Here is an 18,064-nt window from a genome sequence, read left to right on the forward strand (position 1 = left end):
GGAAATATATGTTGCCAAGATTCCACTAGAGGCTCTGTGGGTATGTGGATAACTAAGGGAGAAAGGGTACACTGTTATTGCCCCTACAGGAGGTATCCCTAATCTCAGAGGAGAACATCTATGAGGGGCTACGTAGTTCTTTGTTTAAGTAAAACAAAAGCACCTTTTTCTGACAGGGAAAGCAGCTCATCAAAGCTTATCCCTATAATAGCTATATAGATTAGGGTTGCCAAGTCCAATTTAAGAAATATCTGGGGACTTTGGGGGTGGAGCCAGAAGCAAGGTTGCGACAAGCATAATTAAATTCCAAAGGGAGTTCTGGCCATCACATTTAAAGGGACTGCACACCTTTTCAATGCCTTTCCTCTATTGGAAATAAGGAAGGATAGAGGCACCTTCTTTGGGGGCTCATAGAATTGGACTCTCTGGTCCAATCCTTTTGAATCTTGGAGGGTACTTTGGGGAGAGGCAGGAAGAGGGCCTCAAAACAGGGGATCTCCTGCCCCTACCTTGGGATTGGTAAACACAGAGGATACCCGGTAAATATTTGGCAAAAAATTACAATGTATCCATGTAGCACACAGAAGATTCTTATAGAAATATTATTTAAAGACACAATGCAACAAAATTACATAAAGAATGCAAAAAGTCCCAGTGTACAAAATTCTCTGATACAGTCCAGACTCCAGTACTTCGAATACTGTTTTTCATGGAAATAAATCCTCGGAGAAGGAATAATAGGAGACCGGTTTCGGCCACGCTTCCTCAGTCATGACTTGCAACGCACATCACTGCACATTTCTCCTCCAATTTCAAAGACGTTCATTCGTTAGCGCAGACCTGGTCCTACTCATTCTATGGGCAACGCCTCACATTGAATCTTGACTGCAGTGATTTGGTAGAGGGAATTGGGGGGGGGGGTCGTCTTTTTGCATGCATAGAAGCGGGGGCGCGGCTCCGCCATGTTGCCTTAGTATGTAGGCCCCGATAAAGCCCGTTTTCTGTGAACTCCAAATGTATCGAACTCAGTTACGTTGAAATTGAATGTATTGGTTTTAATGTAATAATACATAGAACTGAACTCCAAAGGGAGGTCTGGCCATCACATTTAAAGGGACCGCACACGTTTTAAATGCTTTTCCTCTATTGGAAATAATGAAGGAGAGGGGCACCTTCTTTGGGAGCTCATAGAATTGGACTCCCTGGTCCAATCGTTTTGAAACTTGGAGGGTACTTTGGGGAGAGGCGCTGGATTGTATGCTGCAAATTTGGCGCCTCTACCCCAACAGCCATCCATTAAAACAGATGGTTTTAATGTAATAATACATATAATTGAACTGTAATATATAATTTGTTATGTAACCAGAGTACTTTTATTATTGTATTATTGTAATGTTTGCATTTTATATTATGCTATGTAAGCCGCCCTGAGCCTGAGGTAGGGTGGGATATAAATTAAATATTATTATTATTATTATTGTACCCAGGGCAGCTGATTCTGGCTGTCTGGCAATCAACTGTGATACCAGGAGATCTCCAGGTGCCACCTGGAAGATGGCAACCCCACCTCGAGCATCATGGTCTGCTGTGAGCTTTGCAGCCCATTTAATGGCCCAATGGAATCAGCTCCTGGGAGGAGCCTTCACGTTCCTTTAAATCGCACTTTCCTTTTTGTCTTTTTATGGCTGGACGGGACTGACCTCATGTCGAGAGAGCCGCTTTCGCGGGTCGGTCTGTCTCTGGTGGCTTTTCTCATGCCCAAAGCGTGCAACGTCTTCCTTTCTCTTGCAGGCGCTTGGCTTTTGGCCGTCAATCCAATTATGCCTGAACCTTCGGAGGGGCTTCTGCCATAACAAAATGAAAACATCGTATGCCAAGATCCTGGCTCTCGTAGCTATCCTGGCCCAGTGTGAAGCTGGGGCCCCACAGGAAGGTAAGCGCTTCACGGTGCATAATAGCAATGAATAGAATCAGCCTCATTTTTAAGAAGAAGACTGCAGATTTGTACCCCGCCCTTCTCTCTGAATCAGAGACTCAGAGCGGCTTACAATCTCCTTTATCTTCCTCCCCCACAACAAATACCCTGTGAGGTGGGTGGGGCTGAGAGGGCTCTCACAGCAGCTGCCCTTTCAAGGACAACTCCTGCGAGAGCTATGGCTGACCCAAGGCCATTCCAGCAGCTGTGAGTGGAGGAGTGGGGAATCAAACCCGGTTCTCCCAGATAAGAGAGCTATGGCTGACCCAAGGCCATTCCAGCAGCTGTGAGTGGAGGAGTGGGGAATCAAACCCGGTTCTCCCAGATAAGAGAGCTATGGCTGACCCAAGGCCATTCCAGCAGCTGTAAGCGGAGGAGTGGGGAATCAAACCCGGTTCTCCCAGATAAGAGAGCTATGGCTGACCCAAGGCCATTCCAGCAGCTGTAAGCGGAGGAGTGGGGAATCAAACCCGGTTCTCCCAGATAAGAGAGCTCTGGCTGACCCAAGGCCATTCCAGCAGCTGTAAGCGGAGGAGTAGGGAATCAAACCCGGTTCTCCCAGATAAGAGAGCTCTGGCTGACCCAAGGCCATTCCAGCAGCTGCAAGTGGAGGAGTAGAGAATCAAACCCGGTTCTACCAGATAAGAGAGCTCTGGCTGACCCAAGGCCATTCCAGCAGCTGCAAGTGGAGGAGTAGGGAATCAAACCCGGTTCCACCAGATAAGAGTCCGCGCACTTAACCACTACACCACACTTAGAGTTTTCGGAGCGCACAGGAATGGAGCTCCAGAACCTCTAAATTTTATTGTGCTCTTCCTTACACCCCCAACCACTACCCCCCACCAAATACTTGCTCCTGGGCTCCATTGTTCAACCCCCCTGTGAGAATTTTGCTGAACTCTAAGATTTGACAAACTTGGTAATATTTTTCCCCTCCAAAAAATTGAAGAAGATATTGGATTTGTATCCTGCCCTATACTCAGAGTGGTCACAATATCCTTTTATGTTCCCCTCCCCCCAACAGACACCCTGTGAGGTAGGTGGAGCTGAGAGAGCTCTCCCAGAAGCTGCCCTTTCAAGGATAACTCCTGTGAGAGCTATGGCTGACCCAAGGCCATTCCAACTGCTGCAAGTGGAGGAGTGGGGAATCAAACTCAGTTCTCCCAGATAAGAGTCCACACACTTAACCACTACACCAAGCTTGGAAAATAACCAAAACCTATAAAGCAGACAGATGGAAATCTTCCTCATGTCACTGTGGCCACATAGGAGAAAGCAAGTTGACTTTTAAAGAGGCATCGAGATCTGAGATGATCCTAAAGCATTTGTGCTCACACATGAAATCCTTATCATAACTGTTGGAAACCAACTCTGTATTGTCAGGGTTGTTGGGAACCAACTCTGTGTTGTCAAGGTCTGCTCTTGTATGAGTTGTCCTTGAAAGGGCAGCTGCTATAAGAGCTCTCTCAGGCCCACCTTCCTCACAAGGTGTGTGCGTGTGCGTGGGAAGGTAAAGGAGATTGGGATTGCTCTGGGAATCTGAGATTCAGTGTATAGGGCGGGATATAAATCCAATATTGTCATCGTCGTCGTCATCTTCTTCTTCTTCCCGCCCAAAACAGTGTTCTATATTTGAGATATCATCTCTGGCACCGTCTTTTGGCATAACTCAGTCACGACACCAGATCGTGTTCTTTTAAACGCGGAGAGCCAGTTTGGTGTAGTGGTTAAGTGTGCAAACTCTTATCTGGGAGAACCGGGTTTGATTCCCCACTCCTCCACTTGTACCTGCTAGCATGGCCTTGGGTCAGCCAGAGCTCTGGCAGAGGTTGTCCTTGAAAGGGCAGCAGCTGTGAGAGCCCTCTCCAGCCCCACCCAACTCACAGGGTGTTTGTAAGAACATAAGAGAAGCCATGTTAGATCAGGCCAATGGCCCATCCAGTCCAACACTCTGTGTCACACAGTGGCAAAAATTTTTATACACACACACACACACACACACACTGTGGCTAATAGCAACTGATGGACCTCTGCTCCATATTTTTATCTAAACCCCTCTTGAAGGTGGCTATGCTTGTGGCCGCCACCACCTCCTGTGGCAGTGAATTCCGCATGTTAATCACCCTTCGGGTGAAGAAGTACTTCCTTTTATCCGTTTTAACCTGTCTGCTCAGCAATTTCATCAAATGTCCATGAGTTCTTGTATTGTGAGAAAGGGAGAAAAGTACTTCTTTCTCTACTTTCTCCATCCCATGCATTATCTTGTAAACCTCTATCCTGTCACCCCGCAGTCGACGTTTCTCCAAGCTAAAGAGTCCCAAGCGTTTCAACCTTTCTTCATAGGGAAAGTGTTCCAGCCCTTTAATCATTCTAGTTGCCCTTTTCTGGACTTTTTCCAATGCTATAATATCCTTTTTGAGGTGCGGCGACCAGAACTGCACACAGTACTCCAAACGAGACCGCACCATCGATTTATACAAGGGCATTATGATACTGGCTGATTTGTTTTCAATTCCCTTCCTAATAATTCCCTCCCTAATAATTCCCAGCATGGCGTTGGCCTTTTTTATTGCAAACGCTTGTTGTTGCAAATGCTTGTTGTTGTGGGGAAGAAGGTAGATTGTGAGCCGCTCTGAGACTCTTCAGAGTGGAGGGCGGGATATAAATCCAATATCTTCATCTACCTCACAGGGTGTCTGTTGTGTTGGGGGAAAGGTAAAGGAGATTGTGAGCCGCTCTGAAACTCTTCGGAGTATAGAGGGCGGGATATAAATCCAATATCTTCATCTACCTCACAGGGTGTCTGTTGTGGGGGAGGAAGGTAAAGGAGATTGTGAGCCGCTCTGAGACTCTTCGCAGTGGAGGGTCAGGATATAATCCAATATCTTCATCTACCTCACAGGGAGTGTCTGTTGTGGGGGAGGAAGGTAAAGGAGATTGTGAGCTGCTCTGAGACTCTTCGGAGTGGAGGGCGGGATATAAATCCAGTATCTTCATCTACCTCACAGGGTGTCTGTTGTGGGGGAAGAAGATAAAGGAGATTGTGAGCCGCTCTGAGACTCTTCGGAGTGGAGGGCGGGATATAAATCCAATATCTTCATCTACCTCACAGGGTGTCTGTTGTGGGGGAGGAAGGTAAAGGAGATTGTGAGCTGCTCTGAGACTCTTCGGAGTGGAGGGCGGGATATAAATCCAATATCTTCATCTACCTCACAGGGTGTCTGTTGTAGGGAGGAAGGTAAAGGAGATTGTGAGCCGCTCTGAGACTCTTCGGAGTGGAGGGCGGGATATAAATCCAATATCTTCATCTACCTCACAGGGTGTCTGTTGTGGGGAGGAAGGTAAAGGAGATTGTGAGCCGCTCTGAGACTCTTCGGAGTGGAGGGCAGGATATAAATCCAATATCTTCATCTACCTCACAGGGTGTCTGTTGGGGGTGGGTGGAGTGGGGAAGGTAAAGGAGATTGTGAGCCGCTCTGAGACTCTTCGGAGTGGAGGGTGGATATAAATCCAATATCATCTTCTTCTTCTTCATCTCTCTTCCCTTTTGTGATTTACGGTGTCGCTGATACAAACATGCAGTGCTTCCCACATGTGCCGGGCTATGTGTTATGTAAATTCTGAAAACAGCACTGTCATAATGGAATGTACACAAAAAAAATCCACAAGCAATTACAAAAAACCCTTGCTGTTATTAATTATTCTTAAAGGATGCAGTGCATGCATCTGCAATGCTGAACCACAATTTTAAATTTAAACAGGCAGCAACAACCACAGCAACAGATGTCCCAGGTAAATCTTCGTTTCGACCCTTCGTCAGGCTGTAATTCTACGGTAAAGCCTGGACCACGAAGATGAGACTGAATAAAGTAGAATGCATATCAATGCTTAACTTCAGTCCATCCAGCACCTCACCCACCTACATTTTGAAGCTGCAACTGAAAAGAATTGCAGAAATTGATGCTAGAAAAGCATCACCACTTCTTTCCATGCTATGTTCTTATTGTACTGGCCACATTCAAGCGGGGTGGGATTCTAGCAGGAGCTCCTTTGCGTATTAGGCCACACCTCCCTGATGTAGCCAATCCTCCAAGAGCTTACAAAAAAGAGCCTTGTAAGCTCTTGGAGGATTGGCTACAACAGGAGGGTGTGACCTAATATGCAAAGGAGCTCCTGCTAGAATTCCAGCCCTGCATTCAAGCACGCCTTTGATGTTCATACCTGAAAAATCCCCATTTCTTTCACTTCTTCCCTGTGCAAGCAGAAGGATTATTATTATCCAGGATTATTTATTTTTCATTTATAAAAAACCCAGAATATATTATTTTATAATTCCGGAGTGATTGGAAATTATACAAATAATATGTCTCTGTACAGTGAAAATGATTTCTCTGAGCTCCCGGTAGTATATCAGTTTTCATTACCAGGGCAATTTTCCAAATCTGATTAGATTTACCCAATCCAGTTAAAAGAATCCCACGCGCGGCTATAGCCCTTTTAGCAGCAGTCAACAGATTCAACCCAGATTGTTTCCTGGCGCCGTTTCCCCACAATAACAGACGTGCTTTTAGATATAATGTGTTTGCCAAGAAGCCAGGTCTATACTGATAGGGGAGGTCAGAACTACCTAATAGGACCCGCCCGCAGTAGATCTGAGAAAAACTTTTCTTCCCCTGGGGTAGAGTTAACAGCAGGAACTCCTTTGCATATTAGGCCACACCACCTCAATGTAGCCAATCTTCCAAGAGCTTACAGGGCTGTTCTTACAGGGCCTACTGTAAGCTCTTGGGAGGATTGGCTACACCAGGGGTGTGTGGCTAATATGCAAAGGAGTTCCTGCAATAAATAATTTTAAAAGCCAGTCTATCTGATCTCTCATAGAACCATACATGTAAATTGATGGGGTTTTTTTTTTCTTAAATCACTTTTGTAGCGAGAGGTCAAGAAAGTCGCTTGACTGTTGGCAAAATATTACCAAGAAACTTTTCACAAATGCAAAGCTTTGCCTTGTATAGAAAATTAACTAAGCGGAGAATACCTTGCGAGCAGGGGTGGAATTCTAGCAGGAACTCCTTTGCATATTAGGCCACACCAGGCCTCAGATTCGGTTGGAGCTCACAGGAGTGCAGCTCCTGAACCTTTCTGAGAGTTCCTCCTCCTCCTCCTGAGAGTTCTACCTCCTTGTCCATTGAATAGTATGTGCAGCTGCATAACAATCCCTGGATGAGCTCGACCACCTATTTTTCTACAAAATGACCACTGGGTCACACACCCCTGATGTAGCCAATCCTCCTGGAGCTTACAGAGCTCTTCGTACAGGGCCTACTGTAAGCTCCAGGAGAACTGACTACATCAGGAGTGTGTGCCTAATATGCAAAGGGATTCCTGCTACAAAAAATACCCTGGTCAACACTGTTTGCTCGAACTGATAGCAGCATTCCAGGGTCTCAGGTGAGGTAGGGTTGCCAGCCTCCCGGGTGGTGCAGCTAAGAAGCACTAAGGCATCCACGTAGGGTTGCCAATCCCAAGTGGGGGCAGGGGGTCCCCGGTTTGGAGGCCCTCCCCCCACTTCAGGGATTGTCAGAAAGCGGGGGGAGGGGAGGGAAATGTCTGCTGCACACTCCATTATTTGCTATGAGACTGATGCCCATAGGGAATAATGGAGAATAGAACTGTGGGTATCTGGGGCTTGGGCGGGGGGGGACTCCATAGACGACAGGTATAGACGACAAGCGACGCAGCATTATTTCGCCAAAGCGGCACAGCGCAATTCTAGACCTTTCAGCCAGGAAGGTATAGACGACAAGTGACACAGTGCTATTTCGCAAAAGCGGCACAGCACAATTCCGTAGTCCTATCAAGCCAGGAAGGATATAGACGACAAGCGACATGGCGTTATTTCGGCCGTTTAATCTGCCAAAAAAAGTTCAGCTATTGCTTTGTATGAATTATCCAGGATCTAGTGAAGCTTGTCAAAGCCCCAGGTGAAACGGGCTAAGTGCACTTCTCTGTTGCCTCATTGCGCTGTGCTGCCTATATGAAATAGCGGGCTACCACTTTTCGTGTATACACCTTCCTGGCTGAAAGGACTACGGAATTGCCCTGTGCCGCTTTGGCGAAATAACGCCGCGTCGCCTTGTCGTCTATACCTTCCTGGCTGAAAGGACTACGGAATTGCACTGTGCCGCTTTTGTGAAATAACGCCGCGTCGCTTGTCGTCTATACCTTCCTGGCTGAAAAGACTACGGAATTGCACTGTGCCGCTTTTGCGAAATAACGCCGGCGTCGCTTGTCGTCTATACCTTCCTGGCTGAAAGGACTACGGAATTGCGCTGTGCCGCTTTTGCGAAATAACGCCGCGTCGCTTGTCGTCTATACCTTCCTGGCTGAAAGGACTACGGAATTGCGCTGTGCCGCTTTTGCGAAATAACGCCGCGTCACTTGTCGTCTATACCTTCCTGGCTGAAAGGACTATGGAATTGCACTGTGCCGCTTTTGCGAAATAACGCTGAGTCTGCTTGTCGTCTATACCTTCCTGGCTGAAAGGACTACGGAATTGCGCTGTGCCGCTTTTGCGAAATAAACGCTGAGTTGCTTGTCGTTATACCTTCCTGGCTGAAAGGATCGCCGCAACCTTGGATTTTCACTTCACGGCTTCACAAGGTTTTCCCCGGACTCCCACTGTTAGAAATGTACTGTATGTTGAATGAGAGGGCTTTGTTTTCGGGGTATTTTGTAACTGTATTTATTATAAGAATTGTTGGTTATGCAGTAAGTTGTTTATATAAAGTTTTCCATAACTGAGGTTGGTTTCGCATGGATGCCTTCGGGCGTTATTCCTGCTCCACCTGGGTACTGGCAACCCTAGGCCATGCACCCCTGATGTAGCCAATCTTCCAAGAGCTTACAGAATACCCATCATCGGGCTTTCTCGGTTATGGCTCCACGCCTATGGAACCAGCTTCAGGAGGATCTGCGGGCCCTGCGGGAATTTGAACAGTTCCGCAGGGCTGCAAGACCACCCTTTTTCGATTGGCCTTCACCGACTAAAGGGAAACTGCTAATGGAATCTATATAATAGCACCAATGTTAATTTGAATGATTTTACTGTTCTTAGAGTTTTAGTCGAATTTTAATTAATGTGTTAATTAGTTATGTTTAAATACTTAAAAACTATTGTATTGACTGTGTCGTTTAGCCACCCTGAGCCTGCCTTCGGCAGGGAGGGGCGGGATATAAATAAAAATTTGATTGATTGATTGACTTACAGGGCTTTTCTTACAGGGGCCTGCTGTAAGCTCTAGGAGGATGGGTTACATCAGGGGTGTGTGGCCTAATAGGCAAAGGAGGTCCTGCTAGAATTCCTTACAGGGCTCTTCGTACAGGGCCTGCTGAGAGCTCCAGGAGAATTGGCTGCATCAGGGGGGTGTGGCCTAATAGGCAAAGGAGGTCCTGCTAGAATTCCTTACAGGGCAATTCGTACAGGGCCTGCTGAGAGCTCCAGGAGGATTGGCTACATCAGGGGTGTGTGGCTAATATGCAAAGGAGGTCCTGCTAGAATTCCTTACAGGGCTCTTCGTACAGGGCCTACTGAGAGCACCAGGAGGATTGGCTGCATCAGGGAGGTGTGGCCTAATATGCAAAGGAGGGTCCTGCTAGAATTCCTTACAGGGCTCTTCCTACAGGGCCTACTGAGAGCTCCAGGAGGATTGGCTGCATCAGGGAGGTGTGGCCTAATATGCAAAGAAGGTCCTGCTAGAATTCCTTACAGGGCTCTTCTTACAGGGCCTACTGAGAGCTCCAGGAGGATTGGCTGCATCAGGGGTGTGTGGGCCTAATATGCAAAGGAGGGTCCTGCTAGAATTCCTTACAGGGCTCTTCGTACAGGCCTACTGAGAGCTCCAGGAGGATTGGCTGTATCAGGGAGGTGTGGCCTAATATGCAAAGGAGGTCCTGCTAGAATTCCTTACAGGGCTCTTCGTACAGGGCCTACTGAGAGCTCCCAGGAGGATTGGCTGCATCAGGGGTGTGTGGCCTAATAGGCAAAGGAGGTCCTGCTAGAATTCCTTACAGGGCTCTTTGTACAGGGCCTGCTGGAAGCTCCAGGAGGATTGGCTGCATCAGGGGTGTGTGGCCTAATATGCAAAGGAGGTCCTGCTAGAATTCCTTACAGGGCTCTTCATACAGGGCCTACTGAGAGCTCCAGGAATATTGGCTACATCAGGGGTTTGTGGCCTAATAGGCAAAGGAGGTCCTGCTAGAATTCCTTACAGGGCTCTTTGTACAGGGCCTACTGAGAGCTCCAGGAGGATTGGCCTGCATCAGGGGGGTGTGGCCTAATAGGCAAAGGAGGTCCTGCTAGAATTCCTTACAGGGCTCTTCGTCCAGGGCCTGCTGGAAGCTCCAGGAGGATTGGCTGCATCAGGGGGTGTGGCCTAATAGGCAAAGGAGGTCCTGCTAGAATTCCTACAGGGCTCTTCGTACAGGGCCTACTGAGAGCTCCAGGAGGATTGGCTGCATCAGGGGGTGTGGCCTAATAGGCAAAGGAGGTCCTGCTAGAATTCCTTACAGGGCTCTTCGTCCAGGGCCCTGCTGAGAGCTCCAGGAGGATTGGCTGCATCAGGGGGTGTGGCCTAATAGGCAAAGGAGGTCCTGCTAGAATTCCTTACAGGGCTCTTCGTACAGGGCCTACTGAGAGCTCCAGGAGGATTGGCTGCATCAGGGGTGTGTGGCCTAATATGCAAAGGAGGTCCTGCTCCAAAAAAAGCTCTTTCCACCCCCTGCTGGTGGCCAAGGGGACTCAGCAGCCCTAACCCCAGCCTTGAATATGCCAGACTGCGCCTTTAAATTTTGTGGCATCCTTCAAAGGGTTAAAGGGACGCTTTGGCACCAGCTTTGAGAATTACCCATATTAAATTCCAAGCTGTCAATTAGGCCCATACGCTCGACTATAATGCTGTTTAATGCAGAGTCGGGGAATGGTGCAATAAATCAGACTCAGCAGATGTCCGCGGCAACCTTTTGATTTATGGAAAGGGGTAATCTAAGAGGCGCATGGAAATGCTCAAACCAAATCATATCCCCCCCCCTCATGATTAATATAGCTGTCTCGAGCGGGCATTTTGTTGCAGAAGCGACCAGCCTAAATGGGTTTAAACACATGACAGGATTTTAATTTTTGAATTTGGGGGGTGGGGGGTGCATACGATCAGGAGGGCATGCGGTCCTTCTTCAGACCACCTGCACTTTCATACGTGGTGGCCATAAATTGCTTTATTTCTTAATAGCCAGATGGAATACGCCATCAGTCACAGTGTAGTGCAGGGGTGGCCAAACTGCAGCTTGGGAGCCACATGTAGAATCACAGAATCCTAGAATCATAGAGTTGGAAGGGACCTCCAGAGTCATCTAGTCCAACCTCCTGAAAATGCAGGGAACCGACAAAGACCTCCCCTAAATTCACAGGATCTTCATTGCTGTCAGATGGCCATCTAGCCTCTGTTTATAAACCTCCAAGGAAGGAGAGCCAACCACCTCCCGAGGAAGCCTGTTCCACTGAGGAACCGCTCTAACTGTCAGGAAGTTCTTCCTAATGTTGAGCCGGAAACTCTTTTAATTTAATTTCAACCCACTGGTTCTGCTCCTACTTTCTGGGGCCACAGAAAAGAATTCCACACCATCCTCTATATGACAGCCCTTCAAGTATTTGAAGATGGTGATCCTATCACTTCTCAGCCGCCTCCTCTTCAGGCTAAACATGCCCAGCTCCTTCAACCTTTCTTCATAGGACTCAGTCTCCAGACCCCACACCATGTTCGTCGCCCTCCTCTGGACCCGTTCCAGTTTGTCTACATCCTTCTTAAATGTGGTGCCCAAATATGGTGACTTAAAATGTAGCTCTTTCACACGTATTTTGTGACTCTCGAAGCCCTCACTGCCCCATCAGCCAGCTTGGAGAAGGCATTTATCTCTTCAAATCGCTTCTCCAAGCCAAGCCAGCTGGCAGCTTGGAGAATGCGTTTCAAGTTAAAGTTGCTTTCTTTCCACCTCTCCCTCCCCCCCAAATCTGTATCCCTTCCTACCGACCGGCCTTGTGGCTCTCAAACATCTGACATCTATGTCTTGCAGCTATCAAACTTCTGACGTGTATTCTGTGTGGCTCTTACATTAAGCAAGTCTGGCCACCCTTGGTGTAGTGGTTCAGAGGTTCTGGGAAACCCAGGTTCAAAGGCTCACTTCTTCTATGAAAATTTGCTGGGTGACCTTGCGCTAATCCCATATTCTCTGCCTAGCCTACCCAACAGGGTTGTCGTTGCAGATAAAACGGAGGAGAGGAGGATTAGGTAAGCTGCTTTCGGTCCCCATTGGAGAGAAAGGTGGGCTAGAAATGAAGCAAAACCAAGTGAGAAGCACAGTTCGAAATTATTAGTAAACAACAGAAAACTGTGTAGCGCAATAATACTATGTCAATAAGGAACAGTCATGACAACAATTTCTGTATCCAACCTCTGATATATTATAACAGGGGTGGCCAACGGTAGCTCTTCAGATGTTTTTGCCTACAACTCCCATCAGCCCCAGCCTTTGGCCATGCTGGCAGGGGCTGTTGGGAGTTGTAGGCAAAAAACATCTGGAGAGCTACCGTTGACCACCCCTGCTATATTATAATTAAGAAAATAAATGTGGCTGACTGTCATGACCCAGGTGGGGGTGGCACCTGACGCTGCCACCACTCTGGAATTAGAATAAGAATTGCAGATTTATACCCCGCCCTTCTCTCTGAATCAGAGACTCAGAGCAGCTTACGATCTCCCATATCTTCTCCCCCCCACAACAGACACCCTGTGAGGTGGGTGGGGCTAAGAGGGCTCTCACAGCAGCTGCCCTTTCAAGGACAACCTCTGCCAGAGCTATGGCTAACCCAAGGCCATTCCAGCAGCTGCAAGCGGAGGAGTGGGGAATCAAACCCGGTTCTCCCAGATAAGAGAGCTCTGGCTGACCCAAGGCCATTCCAGCAGGTGCAAGTGGAGGAGTGGGGAATCAAACCTGGTTCTCCCAGATAAGAGTCCACACACTTAACCACTACACCAAACTGGCTCTGCCAATGAGGTCCCAATGATAGCCAGTTTGGTGTAGTGGTTAAGTGTGCAGACTCTTATCTGGGAGAACCGGGTTTGATTCCCCACTCCTCCACTTGCAGCTGCTTGAATGGCCTTGGGTTAGCCATAGCTCTCTCAGGAGTTGTCCTTGAAAGGGCAGCTGCTGTGAGAGCTCCCTCAGACCCGCCAACCTCACAGGGTGTCTGTTGTGGGGGAGGAAGATAAAGGAGATTGTAAGCCGCTCTGAGTCTCTGATTCAGAGAGAAGGGCGGGGTATAAATCTGCAATTCTTCTTCTCCTTCCCTTGGGAAGGCCCAGAGTCCCCTCCCAAGCCCTTCAGATTCCTTCCTTTGGCCAAGAAAATAGGCGTGAGTAACAAAGAACAACAAAAAACGTTTATTTTAAGCAGGAAAATCAATAAAGGGGAAGCGAACAGATAAGGCGCTTTAAAACTATAGTAATGTGGGTGAAGGAAAATAAACATAAAGTTCCTAACGTGACTAGACTTAAGCGTCCCTTGTCTGTTAGGCCCTAGGCCTCGGCCTGCTCAGTCTCTCCCTCAGAGTGAGGGTCTTCCTCCATCAGCAGCTATTCTACCTGCTTGACCTCTCAGGAGGAAAGAACATTTGGAATACTGTGTACAATTCTGGTCACTGCACCTCAAAAAGGATATTATAGCATTGGATAAAGTCCAGAAAAGGGCAACTAGAATGATTAAAGGGTTGGAACACTTTCCCTATGAAGAAAGGTTAAACCGCTTGGGGCTCTTTAGCTTGGAGAAACGTCTACTACGGGGTGACAGGATAGAGGTTTACAAGATTATGCATGGGATGGAGAAGGCAGAGAAAGAGGTACTTTTCTCCCTGTCTCACAATACAAGAACTTGTGGGCATTCGATGAAATTTCTGAGCAGTCAGGTTAAAACGGATAAAAGGAAGTCCTTCTTCACCCAAAGGGTGATTAACATTTGGAATTCACTGCCACAGGAGGAGGTGGCGGCTACAAGCATAGCCAGCTTCAAGACGGGATTGGATAAAAATACAGAGCAGAGGTCCATCAGTGGCTATTAGCCACATTATATTATTGGAACTGTCTGGGGCAGTGATGCTCTATATTCTTGGCGCTTGGTGGGGAAGCCAAAGTGGAAGGGCTTCTAGCCCCACTTGTGAACCTCCTTATGGCATTTGGGTTTTTTTTTGGCCACTGTGTGACACAGAGTGTTAGACTGGATGGGCCATTGGCTGATCCAACATGGCTTCTCTTATGTTTTTATGTTCTTAATAGCATTTATCTCCAGAGAGTGCTTTTAAACTGTTCTCCTCAGAGCCTACTTGGACACTGATTGGCTGAAACCAGCGCCAAGCTTTCTGGGGATTGTAGGCGGTCTCTTCCTACTGAGACACAGGCCTCACAGGCTCCCTAGGCCCACTAGGCCTCTGTCTCAGCACAGCACAGATCATGACACTGACAAATAGGATTGAACAAATAATGTCCATAAACAATATCAGTGCACAGTCCAAGTACTATTCCAAAATTGGCCTGGAGTGGATCACAAATTTGGAGAATAATGAAGGAAAGGACGCAGCAGCCAAAACCAGAAGCTCAGGACTGGTTTCTGTGAAGAGACCTTATTCAACTTTTAGGCTCCATCTGCAGCCATTACAGTCGTGATTATGTGTTAGCTATGGAAGCTCCAGTCTATATTCATTCTGTAGACATACTTCAAACACTTTGTAGCTGGAATTCCATATTCATGACTGTATTTTCATGTTTTCATATTCGTATTCAAAACAGGTTGTCCTTGAAAGGGCAGCTTCTGGAGAGCTCTCTCAGCTCCAGCTACCTCACGGGGTGTTTGTTGTGGGAGAGGGAAATAAAGGAGATTGTGAGCTGCTCTGAGACTCTGAGTGGAGGGCAGAATATAAATCCAATGTCGTCTTCTTTTTCTTCTGGAGATCAACTGTAATTCCAGGAGATGTCTAGGTCACCCCACCAACCACCTGCTTCTCTGAGGTAAAAGAGCAGGCCCTGGGGTCCAGCTAATGGTCCCAGCTTCTGAGGGTGACCCAACTCAGCTGTTGAGGCACTTTTCAAATCTGCAAGGAATTCTGCTGTCTAGAACCTGTGCTTCCAAGATGTTTCTTTTTCTCTTCTCAGCCTGCGGTACAGCTGAGATGGCAGACATTTTGTTCCTTGTGGAGGAGTCTTGGAGCATCGGGGAGAATGGCTTCCGGCTGGTGAAGGACTTCATCTACCATGTCGTCCAGACGTTCAAAAATGCAGTGCTGGGGAAGGCAGGTGTTCGCCTGGGTGTGGTGCTGTATGGAGATAAACCAAGGTGAACCACTAAAGTATCTTCACTTTCTAGAGCTGTTGGGCTCCCACTGTGGGTGGGGTTTCCCCAGTTTTGGGGGCCCTCAACCCAAGATCCCCACCCCCAAAGTGCTGCATCCTCGCGTGACGTGCCTGGCGCAAGGACGTCACCCGGAAGTGATGTCGTTGCACTGGGCACATCACACGGAGAGGTGCTCTAGCATTTGGGTTAAAACTCTGTGGTACCACAGAGGGTTTTTTTTTAACCTGAACCATAGAGTGTCCCTGGCATGTCATGCCCGGTGCGATGATGTCACTTCTGGGTGATGTCATTGTGCCACTTGAGCACAAAGCGCACGAAAGGAGTCCCCCGCCGAGAGCCAGGTAGAACCTGGCAACCGTATCACTTTCTGCTTTTTTTTTTGCAGTCCTTAAGTTTGTTTTAGAATCCACAAAGGATTGATACAGAAAGGGGGTCGCCGCACTGTAACTAGGATGCAGTTTTCCCTACCCTGGTAGAGGCATGTTATAATGAAGATGTTACATACTGGTTTATGGATAACTTTTAGGTCCCTTTTAGGGAGGGACGGTGGCTCAGTGGTAGAGCCTCTGCTTGGTAAGCAGAAGGCCCCAGGTTCAATCCCCGGCATCTCCACTAAAAAAGGGTCCAGGCAAATAGGTGTGAAAAACCTCAGCTTGAGACCCTGGAGAGCCACTGCCAGTCTGAGTAGACAATACTGACTTTGATGGACCAAGGGTCTGATTCAGTAGAAGGCAGCTTCATATGTTCCTGTTCATAACTCCAGAACAAGGCAAAATGGTGGGGCCGCGACTTCGCTTATATTCATGCAAAAGAACCACCCCCCAGATCCCCATACCAAATCACGACAGTTAAGCTTCGCGTCAAACCCGCTCATTGGTCCCCGTTAGAGTCCAGGTCTCTATTGTGCAAAGAATCTCTAGTGCCCCACTGCTGCCGGGCGCACAAAAGTTTTTCCCCAAGCATAGAGCGCAGTACATAACACAGTCTGTCCATCCTGCCTGCATAGCAAGACATCTGTTTGTAAAGAATAGTCAACATGCGTTCACTTGCTTTTTGATTCTTTTTATTTACATTTGTGATTGAAAATTTATTTAAAATTTGTAAAAAAATTATTTAAAAATTTAAAATTTGACTAATTTTAAATAGAAACGTATTGGGGTTTTTAAATTAATTTTAAAATACCAATAAACAGACAGTACAAAGTAGTACAGATATACAATGTACGTTGAATGAAAACAGAGTAAAAAATGCAACATATTTAAAATATTTTAAAAATAAATCAATTTCTGGTATACTACATTAGCGGACAAGTAATTAGTTTGTAACAGAAAGCAAACTATAGAGTACCATGGTCTTGTCACTTTTCTGTCATATAAGGCAGGAGAGCAGTTAGAAGTATTAAAAGCCAATTTACTTAAAATAAAGTAATCCCACAGTTTATTCATTCATTGGTCAATAGTAGGTATTTTTGAATCTTTCCACCTCAACGCTACTAAAGTTTTTGCTATGGACAAGAGTGTAAGTGTAATTTCTTTTTTGGATTCCTCATTACATTTCATGTTCTGGGGATTTAATAATACAGCTTCTGGCGTTAGAGGGGTGGTCACAGATAATATTTCCTTGATTTTATCCAGTATTTTAACCCAAAGGGCTTGTACTAAAGGACATGAGCACCAACAATGAAAAAAGGTTGCAGTCTGACCAAGACCTTTATAATAAAGAGAAGTTACAGAATTAGGGTTGCCAAGTTCAATTAAAGAAATATCTGGGGACTTTGGGGGTGGAGCCAGGAGACTTTGGGGGTGGAGCCAGGAGATATTAGGGGTGGAGCCAAGATCAAGGCTGTGACAAGCATAATTGAACTCCAAAGGGAATTCTGGCCATCACATTTAAAGGGACCGCACACCTTTTCAATACCTTCCTCCCATAGGAAATAATGGATAGGGGCATCTTCTTTTGGGGCTCATAGAATTGGACCCCCTGGTCCAATCTTTTTGAAACTTGGGGGGTATTTTGAGGAGAGGCACTAGATGCTATACTGAAAATTTGGTGCCTCTACCCCCAAAAACAGCCCCCCTAGAGCCCCAGAAACCCGCAGATCAATTCTCCATGATTTTCTATGGGAATAAATCTCTACAGGGAATAATAGAGTTCCCAGCAGACATTTCTCTCCCCTCCCCCCTGCTTTCTGATGACCCTGAAGCAGGGGGGAGGGTCTCCAAACTGGGGGATCCCTTGCCCCCACCTGGGGATTGGCAACCAATCCTATACAGAATTCATTTTATGAAGTGCATTCGCTTTCAAATAAAACCAGGGACTGATACCTAAGCACATGGAGGTTTTCGATCATATGTGGAGCTCTACATGCGTGGAAAGCAACACGAGAATCACTTAACATGTATGCAAAGAAAAATCAAGTGTCCACTGTGCATGGATTGTACTTAGTTTCAGAGGGTACTCACGTTGCCTTGTAGTAGAACAACTAGATTCGAGTCCAAAATCACTGTGCCATCCCCTAGTTCTGGGTAGGGGATCCCCTGGTTTGGGGGCTTTAGCCCACCGCTGGCCAGCTGGCTGGCAGGGGGAAACTTCACCCCCAGGCAATGATGTCACCATGTGACATCTCCAACGTGC

The 18,064-nt window shown here is 47.1% G+C and overlaps 1 protein-coding gene across 1 annotated transcript in view; it reads left to right on the forward strand.

The window, feature by feature from the left end:
- Positions 1 to 1,844: 1,844 nt before the first annotated feature.
- The window catches only part of LOC132575768 (collagen alpha-1(XII) chain-like), a 34,898-nt gene continuing 18,678 nt past the window's right edge, over positions 1,845 to 18,064 (forward strand). The window contains exons 1-2 of the mRNA XM_060244458.1: positions 1,845 to 1,933; positions 15,232 to 15,412. Of these exons, the coding sequence (XP_060100441.1) occupies positions 1,858 to 1,933; positions 15,232 to 15,412 (257 nt within the window). The 5' untranslated portion in view covers positions 1,845 to 1,857. The remainder of the gene's footprint in view (positions 1,934 to 15,231; positions 15,413 to 18,064) is intronic.

Source organism: Heteronotia binoei, chromosome 8 (assembly GCF_032191835.1).
Source record: "Heteronotia binoei isolate CCM8104 ecotype False Entrance Well chromosome 8, APGP_CSIRO_Hbin_v1, whole genome shotgun sequence".
NCBI classification, from domain to species: Eukaryota; Metazoa; Chordata; class Lepidosauria; order Squamata; family Gekkonidae; genus Heteronotia; species Heteronotia binoei.